At 33.1% G+C, this 15,384-nt stretch overlaps 1 protein-coding gene across 1 annotated transcript; it reads right to left on the bottom strand.

Annotated features, from left to right (window-relative positions):
* Positions 1-1,200: 1,200 nt before the first annotated feature.
* Positions 1,201-6,488, bottom strand: LOC142617095 (putative disease resistance protein RGA4). The gene is made up of 2 exons (XM_075789788.1): positions 3,073-6,488; positions 1,201-1,425 (listed from the first exon to the last, which is right to left on the bottom strand). Exons 1-2 carry the CDS (start codon positions 6,251-6,253, stop codon positions 1,289-1,291), a joined length of 3,318 nt encoding a protein of 1,105 aa, XP_075645903.1. The 5' UTR covers positions 6,254-6,488; the 3' UTR covers positions 1,201-1,288.
* Between the last annotated feature and the right edge of the window lie 8,896 nt (positions 6,489-15,384).

Here is a 15,384-nt window from a genome sequence, read left to right as displayed (position 1 = left end):
ATAATCTAGCAAGTAATGGTACTGAATTCTAAGGCTCTTGACTAATGGGGTATCCTTTGAGAAACCACAAAAGTGGTCAGCCGTGAATGCTATGACTAGTTCTAAACTTGTTCAGTATGGTAATTTTTCAGAATGTGGAATTAATTCTAAATTTATCATTTTGGCATTAAAATTAAGTACAAAATACTTTCCTGAAAAGCTAGAATTTGTGGTTTGTAAAACACAATAATCTGGAGGGATAAAGCTATTGAAAGGCATTCTTGCATGTTTGACAAAATGCTTTATCAGCTAAGTATAACCTTCTACTTCCCTTTTATAAAGTATAAAGTACTAAGCAGCTAGCAAATCCTAATGTTTGGTGTAAATCAATTCACAATCCAGTTAAATCTATAATGACATTTTTAAAAACTAATGTTTCCAGGTCTTTTCAATGCGCATCAGCCTGTATGTTTGAACAAACCCCAACAAGAACTCATTTTGTAACCTGGAAACCAGTTGGAGCATTAGGCATTAAGTGCTTCTGAAATCAATGCTAGAGAATGTTTAGCCAAATTTGTGTGATGCAATAGAATTTGAAGGGCTATAATGCATTTCAATTTATCTAATAATTTTCTAGTTATAAAAAAAAAAATAACATAAAAAACTCCTCTTGATTCATAATCAGCTTTTTTTTTTTTTTTTTTAATGAATGAGGAAATTTTATTAACAGAAAAATTATTACATGAAGTTCAAAAGACAGAAACACAAAAATCTACACTTCTGCGGAAAAAACAGCCAGTCCCTGCAGCAAAAAGACAAGCTACCAAGCTAAGCTAAAACAGACACAGACCAAAATAACTAAACAGCACCCTATCCTTTATTGACATTTTAAAACCCGCTCTAGTTGTAACTCTCACATCATTTTAAATCAACTACATGACTATTCTCCCTGTGAATAGGATCATTATGGACTCTTGCATTTCTTTAAATCCATTATTTCTTTTTGTGCAAATTCAATAGGAATTTCAAAAAAATCCGGTAAGCACTTTCAACACAAACAAAAATATCTAGCAACAAACCACAATTAGGACACCGATTTTTTACGTGGAAAACCCTCTAATGAGAAGGGAAAAACCACGGGACCTAGTCCAGTAAAAAATTTCCACTATTGAATAAAGAGTTTACAACAATTTTCTCTAAAACACATGCTAAAAACTACCAAAACATTGAAGAACACAATCTTTAGATTACAAAAAATTTACATCACACTAAAGTCAATTTCAACAATAACAAGAACACCAAGTGGGCCTTAGCATTTGAACAAATGGAGAGGAATTTCAAAAGACAAGCTGCAGATTAACCAAGTACTCTTCCAACACTTGCTGCCATAATCTTCTTGTAAAAGAGTAATCATAAAAGAGATCCCTACAACACTCCAAATGCTTCCTGCAGATAACACATGATATCAGCATTGTAATCCCAATTTACCAATCTGTGATGAGTTATTATAAAAGTTCCATACAAGCTACCCTTTTAGGTTCAAATCATTTTTTCCAAATGCATATTGCTAGAGGCCAATCAAGAATGATTGCAATGATGATGTTGTTGCATCCTCAAGTCAGGCAAAGCTTAACAGTGACAGGGAATTGTGAAAAATTGCCATGAATTAGTTATTCAAGTGAGACAAAATGGCCAAAAAAGTTGTTTTCCCCAAGTTTGTAATAGTAAGCAATGGGAACATAACCCAAAATGTACAAAAAGATTCCACTAAAATTGTGTATGCTTCCAATCACATGAAGAAAAAAAAAATTGATTTTAAGCTCTAGAGTCTAGACCATTAAACTATGGTAGATAAAACGTTCTTTATAAAAGGTTCTAAATAGGCTCAGATATTTATGCCTGGTTTTGTTTTGTGCTTCCAATTTGTTCCTCATCTAGGATCAAATCAAGTGAGAAATCATCATAAGTCATAACACAAGAAGTTCAAAGATGAAAAGGAAAGGAATTACCATTTGAATAACCCTCTCCCAGCTATTCAAAGTTTATTGGAAAAATTAAGGACTTGAGGCTTGGGCAAGGCATTTTTCATATAAAGACTTTGAAACAAATTGGAAATAAGATGCGAGACAAAATGGCCAAAAAAATATTCTTCCCAAGTTTGTAACAACAAGCAATGGGAACATAACACAATGTACAAAGAAATTCCACTAAAATTGTGTATGCTTCCAACCACAGGAAAAAAAAATTGATGTTAAGCTGTAGACCATTAAACTATGGTAGAAAATAAGATCATAATAGAGACAAAATGTTCTTTATAAAGGTTTTGAATAGGCTCAGATATTTACGCCTAGTTTTGTTCTGTGCTTCCAATTTATTCTGCATCTAGGATCAAACCAAGTGAGAAATCATCATAATACAAGAAAAACAAAGAAAAAGAGGAAAGGAATTCACATTTGAATAACCCTCTTCCAGCTATTCAAAGTTTATTGAAGGAAATAGGGATATATGCATCTTTCATTTTGATTACTTTTTCCTTTTGGGTCCTTCTTAATGTGTGAATCAAATATATGGAATGAAATTTTATTCAAAATATTCAATAACCTTTGATTATAGAGAGTGTAACCAAGTACCTTTCGTACTCCACCATCCAAAATCCTAGAAGTATCCAAGCGAGGCATATTGCCACCATATTCCACAGATGATTCATAAAATATAAATTGTTGATAGAACACAAGTCATCGAATTGAATAATGTTAATAATAATAGAACTTTGAGACAATTCAACAGTTTGGTTGCTTTAAAATCAATCAAATTGGCCAAGATTCTATACATCTCAGAATTTTTTTTTATTATTAAAAAACTTTAGAAAACCAAAAGCTTTGCTAAAGTGAGCCCCATTCAATTATATACACTGGTTCCCATATTTTTGAAATCCAAAAGAAAAAATTCATTCTTTTTTTCAAAAAATTGTATTGAAATCAATAAATGATAGAGAATAGAATTCTAAAAAGTTCACTTTCATTCATTTTCAACTGTTTTCTTAGCCAGCAAACAAAAATTCAATACAAAAAAATGGGTATATAGAATGCGTACCGTAAGTGACATGTGCGATCTTGTACCAATCCTTACCGGTTTCCTTTTCGCATCTTCTCTTTAACTTGGGGCAATTGCAAATCACCAGTGTTTCTAAAGACGACAGATCGCGCATCTCGTCAGGCAATGATTTCAGATTGAGACAGGTGTAAATTTTAAACCATTTAAGTGAGATAAGATTCCCAATCCACCGAGGCAATGTTTTCAGATTCTTACAATTTTGAATACGGAGGCTTTCCAGGGTTGTAACGTGTTGAAGACCTACAGGTAAGGAATTCAGTTTTGGAAGGTCGAAGAAGAACAAAGAAGTGAGGCGATTGAGGCGATTGAGACTTCCTAGATTTAACTCCTTGCAAGAGTAAATGGATAATCGCTCGAGAGAAATTAGATTTGATACCCACCCATCTGGCAGAGACACAACATCTGGCAGATTTCCTATAGACATAGATTTTAATTTGGAGAGATGAGAGGACGAAGAAGTAGAGGAAGAGGGAAGTATTGTCTCTTGAAAAAGCTTTGAGCTAACGTTACTTAGTTCTAGGTCTTCTCCGAGATAAGGAAACAAGGAGGGCATGGAAGTCATATTAGGACATTTTCTAATAGAAAAAGAAGAAAGACAAGGAAATGAAGGCAGTGACCGGTTATGCTGGTGTTGTTGATGATCTGTCATTGATGCGCTCCTCCACCATCCCTTTAAGTTAGGGCATTCCCAAACCCGAAGAGACTTTAACGATGGGAACAAGGATAAAGTAGAAACTTCCTCACTTATATCACGATCTGATATGCATTCCAAATCTTTCATTCCATCAAGCCATAATCTTTCTAGAAATGGGAGTTTAGACAATGGTGGCAGGTGGTTGCATCTGTCACATCTTTGTAGAGTGATTTCAACAAGATTTTCGATGGAAGGAAGCCAACTTGAAAATGTCATGCCAGTGTAACCCCACACTTCCAAAATTTTGAGATTTGGATGTGGCTGGAGGCTATCTAATAACATCTCATCATGTCCTTCTTGGTGAGCCCATGTTAATTTCAATTCCTCAAGATGTTGCTTTTCCCTTAAATTTTTGACCTCACAATCTAAGTTAGCATCTTCCAATTGTTCTGAAATTTTGATCTCAAGTGTTCCTCTGAGGTTGTTTAGCCCATTCAATTCGCCTAGTCCACCATTATTCCTCGCAATGAATAATGGTAATGACTGAAGACCAGTCAATTTCCGTAATCCTTGAGGCAATCTCAACTTAAAACAGCCCCTATCATCAAGGTGCCTGAGGCTAACCAATTTTGTGATGTCCCTAGGCAATTGTTCAAGATTATGACATTCTTGAAGTTTTAGTGTTTGCAAATTCAACAATGCTGTAATTGAATCAGGAATAGTTTTAATAGGATTAAAAGAAAGATCTAAGTACCTCAAATGTATTAACTTCTCTATGGAATTTGGAATTATTTCAATCTCCAATCTATGTAAATCTAATGCACGCAACCTTGGAAAACTCTCAATTAGTGTAATCAATGTTGACTCATCCATGGCATCAGATGCATTCTCATCATGTGTGAAAAGAATAGTACGTAGCTTGCTGCTTGCTTTAACCAAATTTAAAGTTTTAGTAAAAGATGGGACACTAGAAAATGATACATGACGAGTTTTCCAATCCAAATTGTTAAGTCTACAGTCCGACCCTGCAATTAATTCTGCAAGATCATGATATAAATCATGCATTTTATATTTTAAATCCCATAGTTTCTCAAAAAAATTACAGAGTAGATCCTTGAAGTATTCATCTGCAACATCTTCTACCTGCTGAGTATCATTTGATAATTGGATAAACCCATGTGCCATCCAAAGTTGAATTACTGTCATCTTATCAATCTTAAAATCTTTAGGAAACAAAGAACAAAAGGCAAAACAACCTTTCAAATGAGATGGAAGATAATCATAACTCAACCTTAGAATGGGAAAAGTATTACCCCCTTGTTCAATTACATTTGTTACTACCTTATCTCTGATCTTTGACCACTCGTATGGTTTCTTAGAGTATAGTACATTTCCAATGGACTTTATGGCTAAGGGTACTCCTTGACATTTGCCTACAATCTCCCTTCCATAAACTACTACTGTTGGGTTTTTGGTGTCTTGACTATTTTCAAATGCAAATTTCTCAAATAAAGACCAAGAATAGTCTTTAGAGAGGCCTTCAAGAAAATGTGTTGCATCAGCACGTGTAATATCTACAACTGATTTGTCACGCGTAGTTATTACAATCCTACTTCCCTTTGCCCCACTGATTAAAAGGCTTTTAAAATCACTCCAATTTTTACAATTTTCATTCCAAAGATCATCCAACACAACTAAAAATTTCTTTTGATAAATTTTGTTGTGGACTTGATCCATGAGAACTTCAGGATTAAACTTACGACGTTTCTTTAGCCTTTGTTCATCAATACCATCTACTAGTTTTTCAGCAAATGTTGTCACCTCAAAGACATTTGAGGCACACGCCCATAATTTTAGCTCAAAATGTTTATCAACTTTATCATCATTGAATACACACTGAGTTAGTGTGGTCTTGCCTATCCCTGCAATCCCCACAATAGCAACAACTAAAACATTCTTTTCATTGTTAGGCTCAAATAAACGATTTATGATTTGATTTTTCTCATCTTCTCTCCCAATAACTCCATTATTAGGAGTCAGCCATGGGCGAGTCACCCTACTCGGACTCACAATACGCTTTACAGTACAGCGTTCTTTCCAGTGAAACCTTTCCCTATCCTTGGCTATTGCATCTAGTTCCTGACTCAGTTTAGTTATTTTAAGACTCATCTTAGGACGTCCTAAAACAACTGAGATTAAACTTAAGAAATAGCGTACCTTTTCTGTAACACTCCCACTCGTCTCTTTTTGCCGCAAAGCTAATTCAGTGTGGTACTTAGACTCATCCAAGAAGTCATCTGCATCAAAAACTGCTTCCTTGAGCTTTTCGAGCCAGACTCTGTCTTGATTATTGTGGTTCTGCTCCTCCGCTGCATCCTGGAGTACAGCTTTGATTGTGGAAACAGTTTTCCTGATTTGTTCAAGGTCATCTTCAACATTCCAGAGCGATCCAACCTGCTCAAAAGCAGCAGAGCCCAAATTTTCAATTATGGACCCAGCAACGCTAGAGACGATTGCTTCATCCATTTGTTAGTGCGTAGTGAGAGGGAAAAAAAAAGGCTAAAAGAGAGAGAGGAAAGCTAGAGGCTGGGATTCAAATGCTTCAATGCTAGGTGTGGAAGAAAAACTTTCTAGTGAGTGAAAGATTGGCTATAAGAGCGAGAAGAACAGCGGGTGAGAGCTTGAAGTGCTTCAATATTCTAGAGAGTGAAGGAAGGCTAAAAGAGCGAGAAGAAAGTGGAAGTGCTTCAAAATACTAGAGAGTGTAATGTTGCTGTGAAGAAGGAGCAGAGAACTACCGGATACTTAAAGGCGAAGAAAGTTACTGTTACTAGTTTTCCTCTTTCGAATTTTCTGAGAAAGTGACCGTTATCATGCACAACTTTATGATTTTTCTTGGAATGTTACCGTTATCATGCACAGGAAAATGAGGAGGCACCATGTGATTGCTGACTGTTGAGGCCTTTAGACCGAAAGAAAGAAAACCGTGTGGACCCGATTGTACTATTCCCTTTCAGCATCTGCGAAGCTAATGTAAATTTTCTTAGAAAGATCATATTCTCAAGTGCATGAAAGTCTATGACCCAGTCTTTTTGCTTTTTGAACTCCCTTCCCGGAAATTTCGCAATACCAATATCATTGTGTCAATTACGTCAAAAAGGTGGGTCTGACAATCCAGATCTTTTAAATGGAGCCTAAGAGTCCGTTTGGATAGAATTTATTTTGTTGAAATTGAAAACTGAAAACACTGTAGCAAAATAATTTTTAAATGTGTGAATAGTACTGTGGGACCTATTTTTAATAAAAAAGTTGTTGGAAAGTAAAATTTGTAGGACCCATAAACAGTGCATTTGTGCACTGTTTATGGCTGAAAAGTCCAAACTTGCGGCTGGGTTAAAAAAAAAAAAAAGCAATACGCGGACGCAAAAAACTTGGACGCGCTATCCAAACTCCACCTAAATGAGTGAGGCATTTCTTCAGTGGGAACACATTTTGTTGCATGGGCGGAGCTGTTATTGGACTAGGGGGGGCAATGGCCCCCCCTAATTTTTTTTATAAAAATATTATTATATTAATAGGTACTAAGTTTAACAATTTTGTCCAATAAAATTACACTTTGCCCCCCTTAATAATGCCATTAATTCTTTTTGAGAGTAATCTTATAGCCAAAAACGTTTTTACAATGTTTATACAAACTATTAAGGTAGCAAATTGTTATTAGTTCGTACACTTGCATAACTTTTTATATATCAATAACCACTTATCACATTAGCAATTTGTAAAAATTTTGTAGTTTTAGCATTTTTCACCTTTTAAAGGACATAAAAAATTAATAGACTAAATCTAAAACAAAATATAAAAACTCAAAAAAATTAGCTCAACAATAAAAATTACCAATATAATAAAACTAAAAAAATTAAGTCCAATCAATATATTTTACCCAGAACAAACTACTTGGCCATTTAAAAAAATTTTAACAAAAATCCTTAGTAGTAAAAAAATAGACTCAAGGGTCGGAGCCACCGCACACAGCTAGCAGCAAAGTCGCCCCCCCTAACTCTAAGTTCTGGCTCCGTCCCTGTTTTGTTGAAAGTTGAATGAGAGAGAGAGAGAGAGAGAATGAGATATTTGAGAGGGAAAAGCTCTTAGATTGATTTGGGTATTAAGCTTAAGTTAGTTATAATTACAACTTCTCTGTTCTGTTCTTATATACTCTGCATATTTGAGAAACAGAGCATGTCTGGAAAAAACAGAGCCTACAACGGCTATTACATCCATAGACTAACTATATCTAATATCCAATCAAATCTTTACACGTTTCCATCACTACAAAATAATCGTTACAATTTACAACACTTAACTAAGACGACTTATCGTACAAACACGTTTTAATATAAACGACTGCAGTATAACGGAGTCCAGAGGACCAGAGTGTTTGCAAATTGCAACTTTGCATTCACTTAATTAAGCTTAATACCCAAATCACTTAAGATTAATTGTATTATACGACTCCCAAACAATGAATCATCCCTCGTCTTTGGTCATTAATTATACTGCAATGACTTTAAGCTGATATATGGCAGATGCATGTGCTCTGCATATTTCGCAACATTCAACACAATCTCGTCCTTTAGTGGCAGTGTGTGACAGCACTAATCGTTGAACCTATAAAGATTCATAAGTCTTGAACACCGTGTGAACATAGGCCTTAGGCCCTTCTTTCATATTAATTTAATTTAATTTTGAAACTTCTAATTTAAGTTTGTTTTAAATAGGTTTATTTTGTTAAAATTGAAATTTTTTATTAAAAATATTATAAATTAGGTAAAAATTAATTCAAATAATATATCATGACATATAAATAGTATTGAAAAATACAACAAACTCATAAATAATAATAAAAATAAATTAAATAATAAAATAAACTTATTTTTTAATTTTTATCAAATACTCCGCTTCAAATTTTCATCTTTTATTAGGAAAAGAAAATATGAAACCAAGTGCAGAGATCACGTTCCTTCGAGAAGAAATGACCAGGTTCCTTCAGCCTTCAGTTATGTCACCAGGAAGACCAATGACAAATGGACCCAACTGATAAAAGAAGAAAAGGGGTCACGGGTTGATAAGAAATAGCATAGATACGCTGGTTTAAAATTATTACAATTTAATTATAGGCTAAAACTATATTTTCGCCAATATATTTTTACGTAATTTTTATTTTGGCCCTTAATTTTTATTTACACTGCTTTTAAATTTTTAATTTCTATTTTGAAAAACGCATTCTATTTTTGTTTCTACTCTTATATAAGAGACAAAAAATGCACATATGACAAACAGAGTGTACTATTGACACACTAAAAGATGATGTGGCCATGAAAATAATAATAAAAAATTCTTATTTGGGATTTAAAAATACCATGTTAGCATCTAAATTTAAAAAAAAATTAAAAATTACATGTGTATCTTGAACAAGAACACAAACCCAGAAATTTAAATAAAAAAAAAACCCAGAAATTCCATAATCTTTATCTTTCGCACACTAAAGAAATTTTCTTTGTTGTTGTTGTTTTGATTGACTTATAGAGGATTCTTAAAAATCTCTCAGAGCAATTTTCTATTTGCACTAAAATCTCTCTAATTCATTAGCCCCAATAATGGGTTTCCAAGACGATCCGTATGTATTTCTTTCTCTCTTCTTCTCAAAATTAGGGTTTTTTTTTTTTTTTTACTTTGATTAATTGAAAATCAAATTTGGAAATTTTTTTCAAGTTTCGTGACAAGGTAGAGCCATTGATGGACTTCGACAACGTACAGTCGGATCGGGAACAATATCAGGAGTTACGAGGGTAGGATCTCTTGGATGACGACAATGAGGAGAACTGGCAACAAAGAGAGCGATCGGAGACGCCGGTGTACGACGAGGCTTTGTTGAAGACCGGGAAACCGCGGAAGCGGCTGGTGAAGAAGGGTGGAGACGCAGTGAAGGAGATTGTGGCTCCGAGTTTGATCGACGAAGACGACGATTTAGGGTTGAGGAATCTGGTAGGGGAGGAGGAGGACGATGATTTTGAGAGGAAGAGGGTTTGTGTTCTTAGATCTGATGGTATGTGTTCTTAGATCTGAGGAGGAGGACGATGAATCTAGGGTTTTTTTTTTTAATTTCTGAGTTTGTGTTCTTAAATTTGAGTTAGTGTTCTTGTTCAAGACACGCTTAGATTTGGATTCATGTGATTTTTAGTTTTTAATTTTTAAAAAAAATTTAGATGCTGATGTGGCATTTTTAAATGCCAAATAAGATTTTTTATTATTATTTTAATGGCAATGTTAGCTTTTAGTGTGTCAATAGTGCACTCCGTTTGTCACATGTGAATTTTCCGTCTCTTATATAACGGCAGGGACAAAAACGAAACGCGTTTTTCAAAAAAGGGACCAAAAGCGGTGTAAATAAAAATTAGGGACCAAAAGTAGGAATCGCGTGAAAATGTAGAGACGAAAATGTGATTTTCGCTTTAATTATATTATTAGTTTAAAAAACATATATGGGATATACTTTTTTATGTTTTTAAACTTTAATTTATTAAGAATAAAAAACAAGTACAATAATCAATAGATTGCATGTCTGGCTAACGTGTGAGCCATCAATACTTTTTCAATTTCTGAAAAAATATTTCTAAAAATGATGAATTATTGTGTGCCCTAAGGGCACACATTAACAAAATCCTTACTAGACAACAAGTTTTAAGAGCAATGGAAAATTTAACAGCATAATATTTCAAAGTTAAGAGGTTTCCTAACCTTGCAAAATTCACAATAATTAACTGTGAGGTGTCGAGGACCCAAGAACCCGAGGACCCGAGGAAGGGAAGGCCGACACGTAGTAGGCGAGAGGAAATAAAGGAATAAGGAAATTTACCCGATGATACCCGATGATACCCGAAGATGAAGTGGCATGGGCGCTGGTGACATAGGAGACATATTGCAAATATCTGAACGTGGCAAGATAACTTAGAAGATTACATTAAATGTCCGGCACCAACCTTTCTGGCCGCACTAATTAGAAAGTATCAACTTTGTCCGTTGCATTAATGTAGATATGACCTGAACAATGCGAAACGCAAAGTTAGAACTTTGCTCCATTACCGACAGACAGGTGTTGGGGAAAAAGCTTAATAGATTGCAAAGTGTAAGGCTGAGATGATAGGAGCCAATGATATAAATAGGAACATGAAGATACAGAAGAGAGACTTTTGTTGTTGGACCCTCTCTACCAAATATATTGTATTTGGACCTTTAGTCAAGGAACGAGCAGCGAGATACTGAAGCTGGTTTATGATTTTTTGGTCCTTACATTAACAAAATACAAACTTAAATCAAAAGCATTACTCATGATAGTAGACATAGACCAAATCACTTGGTTTTTCTTCTCTAATCAGAGTATCAAAACATACTTTTGTATCCTTTTCCACTCTGACATTGCACCAATTTTCAGACCTAGGCAAGTTTAAACTTTAAAACCCACAAAATTACAATTGTTTTAGCTTCAATAGGAGTGCATAAGTCATAAATTTTGGTCCAAACCTTTAACAGCTCACCAATTGCATTTTTTACCACCACAGACAGAGGTGAAATCATGTGACTGTGAGACCACAACATCTAGTTTTATATAGTTTCTAGGAGGGGTTTCCCTAACTATGTGAGACAGCAGCATCCACATTTGGAGACTTAATGTATTACAATTTACTCCTAAATTTTACTCTTGCTAATAATCATAAGATAAAAATCATAAGTGTAATGTGACTATATAAAACATCTCAACATAAATTATTCACTTATAAAAAGGGTAAAATTCAGTCAACAACCCTGAGATTTGGGTTAATGTGAGCTACATACAAAATATTTCAAAACTGACTAACTCGATCCTTAATCACCATGAGAAGGGGGAGAAAAATGAGTAATGGTTTAGGAACCAAGTTGGGCTTAAAAACCAAGTTTGTTAATTTAAAAATATCTTGAACCTGACTAGCATTGGAGTAAAACTTTGAAGAGTTAATTGTATTTTACCTTATAAAAAATGACCTTTACAAATTAACAAAATTTAAATATTCTAGCTATGTATTAGTATTTGGATATTAAAATAGTACTTAATATTCACGTGAGTATAATTTTATAGTCTAGAATAATTTTTAAGTCACACACACATATATATTATTTGTTTGTGCATACATAATATGTGCATATCAATAGATTTCTGCAGACTACAGGGCACCGTGACACAAATGGTGAAGATTTTGATACTCCAAATGACGTGGTTTGGATTATTTTAGCATGTGACGTTACATAAAAATGCTCAATAAAGTGAAATTGATTTTTTTGATAATTTTTTTATATTTTTCATAATAATGGTATTAAAGAGTAATTTTGGTATCATATAAAAAGTCATAACTGTTGTCGCAACAATTTTATATAGTAAATTGTAATTAATTACATGTCACTTTCATATTAATACACTACTTTTTTTCTACCACTTATAAACTATCACGTGAACATTTACGGTGCTTTATTATGTGATCTTAGAATTTGTTGGTATCAAAACTTTATAAATTTGATTTTTTAAGAGGTAATAAATGTTTAATTTGTAATTTTTTATTGATTTAATTGTTATGTCTTTTCATACCTTTCCAATCTCTTAAAAGGTAATATAAAAATACAAGTCTACAAGTGCCATTTGGTAGCAGATTTTAAACATCATTATTTAAAATGATGTGAAAATTATGGTTTAAAAAGTGTTACAGAAACACGTATTTATTGTGTTCATAAAGCAAAAAACATGTTTGGTATCATGTTTCAAATAACATGTTTCGATGTTTGAAAAACATAAAATATGCGTTTAGTATGTGTGTTTGATTTCTAAAAAAACCTAACCGATACAAAATAATATTTATTATTTGAGGAGAGAAAAGAAAATCATTTTATCATGTTTTGAATAAGAGGGCTAAGGCAGATCCGATGAGAAAAAGAGGAGAGAGAAAGGGTTTTGTCACATCAACGTGGGACTCATGGGTTTCAAAATATTTACGGTAATGCCATTGCAAGCGTTGTTTGAAACTCAAAAATAGGTCTTTGGTGATTTCAAAAGGCAGTGTTTAAAAACCATCTTTTGAATAACATAACTCAAACAACACTTAACAAAAATGCCCAACCAAACATGTTTTTTTTTTAAACAATAGTTTTCAATGTTTAAATACTGAAAAGTATTGTTTAAAAGCATTAACCAAATAACCTATAGTGTCTCAGTCACACCACACCAATGACCAAACACACAATGTTGGCTCACGCTCACATCTCTATCATTAAATTCTTTCACAATTCGAACACAGCCACATGTCTTAAACCGTGTATTTTTCACCTAGTTGTCAATGGTAGATTTATAATAGACAAAGCTTGGTTAGTGCACTAGTATTCTTAAACACTTCTTTATTTATTTTACCAATTCATTTTACAACTCACTCAACATTTTAGTTCTTATTTTTACATAGCACTCGATAAAATAATATAAATTACCTAATAAAAAAAATACTATTCTATTCTATCTCTTTCCTCCCACTCTTTTTTTTTTCTCTTCACCCACAACCATAAGATTAAAAAATTATTTTTTCTTTACAACCCATGAACAGTAAGAGCACTAGTATTGGGGGTGTAAACACTCTCTAGTTGCTATTTTACAACCCAAGACACCCAATACCAACTCCATCTGGGTTTGTAAATTTATAAAATTTTGCAACCTATGAATAGTATTTTTTTTAAAAATAAACTATTATGCATTCTCAAACACCACTTTATCTATTTTACCAACTCATTTTATAACTCGTCTTACATTTAAGTTTTTATTTTTACATACAATCTAATAAAATAATATAAACTATTGATAAGTTTTTACCGATTTTCATTTAAATCCAATAATAAAATAACCTTCCGCTTGATAACGAATTTGTTGTGTCTATTGAGTATGTAGACTTTGTCTCATGCATTAAAAACTAAAAACTATTATTTGTTGTGACTTTAAAAACTTTTTCGACAAATCTAGTATTTATTTATTAAAGATAGGTTTTAGTTATTTGTCATATATTTAGTATAAAATCAACTAAAAATTATGTCTTTTGAAACATTCTAAGTATAGAAACTACAAAAAATTATGTGGCATGCACCCAATTAAACAGACACTAAACAATGAATCATGCCTAGCCTTTGGTCATTAATGATACTGCAATGACTTTAAGCTGATATATGGCAAATGCATGTGCTCTGCATATTTTGCTTTGAAACATTTAACACAATCTCGTCCTTTAGTGGCAGTGTGTTACAGCCCCGATCGTTGAACATGTATAGCTTCATTGATAAGTCTTGAACACCCTGTGAACATAGCCCTTGGCCCTCCTTTTATATAAATTTGGTGTCAGTTGTTAAAAATTAATTTTACTAATTAATTTTATTATTTAATTTAATTTTGTTATTATTTATAGATTTTACTGTATTTTTTTATATCATTTATATGTTTTTTATACTATTTTAGTTAACTTTAACTTTTATTTATAGTATTTTCAGTAAAAAAATTTAATTTTAACAAAATAAACAGATACTAAAACTGACATTTAATTTAATTTTGGAACTTCTAACCAATTTAGCTACGAATTTTCATCTTTCATTAAGAAAAGAAAATATGAAACCAAGTGCAGAGGTCACATTGCTTCAAGAAAAAATGACCATAGGTTAAAAAAAAAGAGAAAAAGAAGAAATGACCAGGCTGCTTCAGCCTTCAATCATGTCAGCAGGAAGACCAATGCTTGTGATTGTGGGAAAAGTCAGCAATAAGTGATAAAATGGAGCCCAATAATAGAAGAAGAAAAAGGGGTCATCACAAGTTGATAAGAAATAGCATAGGTACGTTGGTTTTGTCTTCGTTGAAACAATACCAGGCCTCTTGTTGTGACACATTGAAATTATTTTGGGAAACAACCATGGAAATCCGAGCCAGTTAGACTTTAAAGACTTTGAATATACGCAATGGATCATCAACCATTTCGGCCGTGGTTACAGATCAATTATTGCAGGCAAATGGGCCCGAGTCCAACACTCACTTTTCAATCCGATATGCTCATCCAAATCCAATTACTCAAAACCGATTGAATTATAGATGGTTTAAAATTGTTAAAATTTAATTATTTTATTAGTTTAAAAAACATATATGAGATATACTTTTTTATTTTTTTTTACACTTTAATTTATTAAGAATAAAAAAAAGTACAATAACCGGTAGATTGCAACTATTACTAGAAAACAAGCTTTAAGAACGATAAAAAGTTTAAAAAGGGAATGAACTGCGAAGTTAAGAGATTTTCTAACCTAGCATAATTCCCAATTAGCAAAATACAGTCTTGAATCAAAAGCATTGCTCATGATAGTAGAAATAGACCAAAGCATACTTGGTTCTTCTTCTCTAACTAGGATATCAAAACATACTTTTGTATTCCTTCCCATTATGATAATGCACCAATTTTCAGACTTAGGCAAGTTTAAATAAAGCCCACAAAATTACCACTGTTTGAGCTTCAACAGGAGTGCATAAGTCATAAATCTTGCTCCAAACCTTTAACAGCTCT

Source organism: Castanea sativa, chromosome 11, assembly GCF_040712315.1.
Source record: "Castanea sativa cultivar Marrone di Chiusa Pesio chromosome 11, ASM4071231v1".
NCBI lineage: Eukaryota > Viridiplantae > Streptophyta > Magnoliopsida > Fagales > Fagaceae > Castanea > Castanea sativa.
The sequence above is the reverse complement of the archived record's forward strand: the minus strand, read 5'-3'. Positions and strand labels throughout refer to the sequence as shown.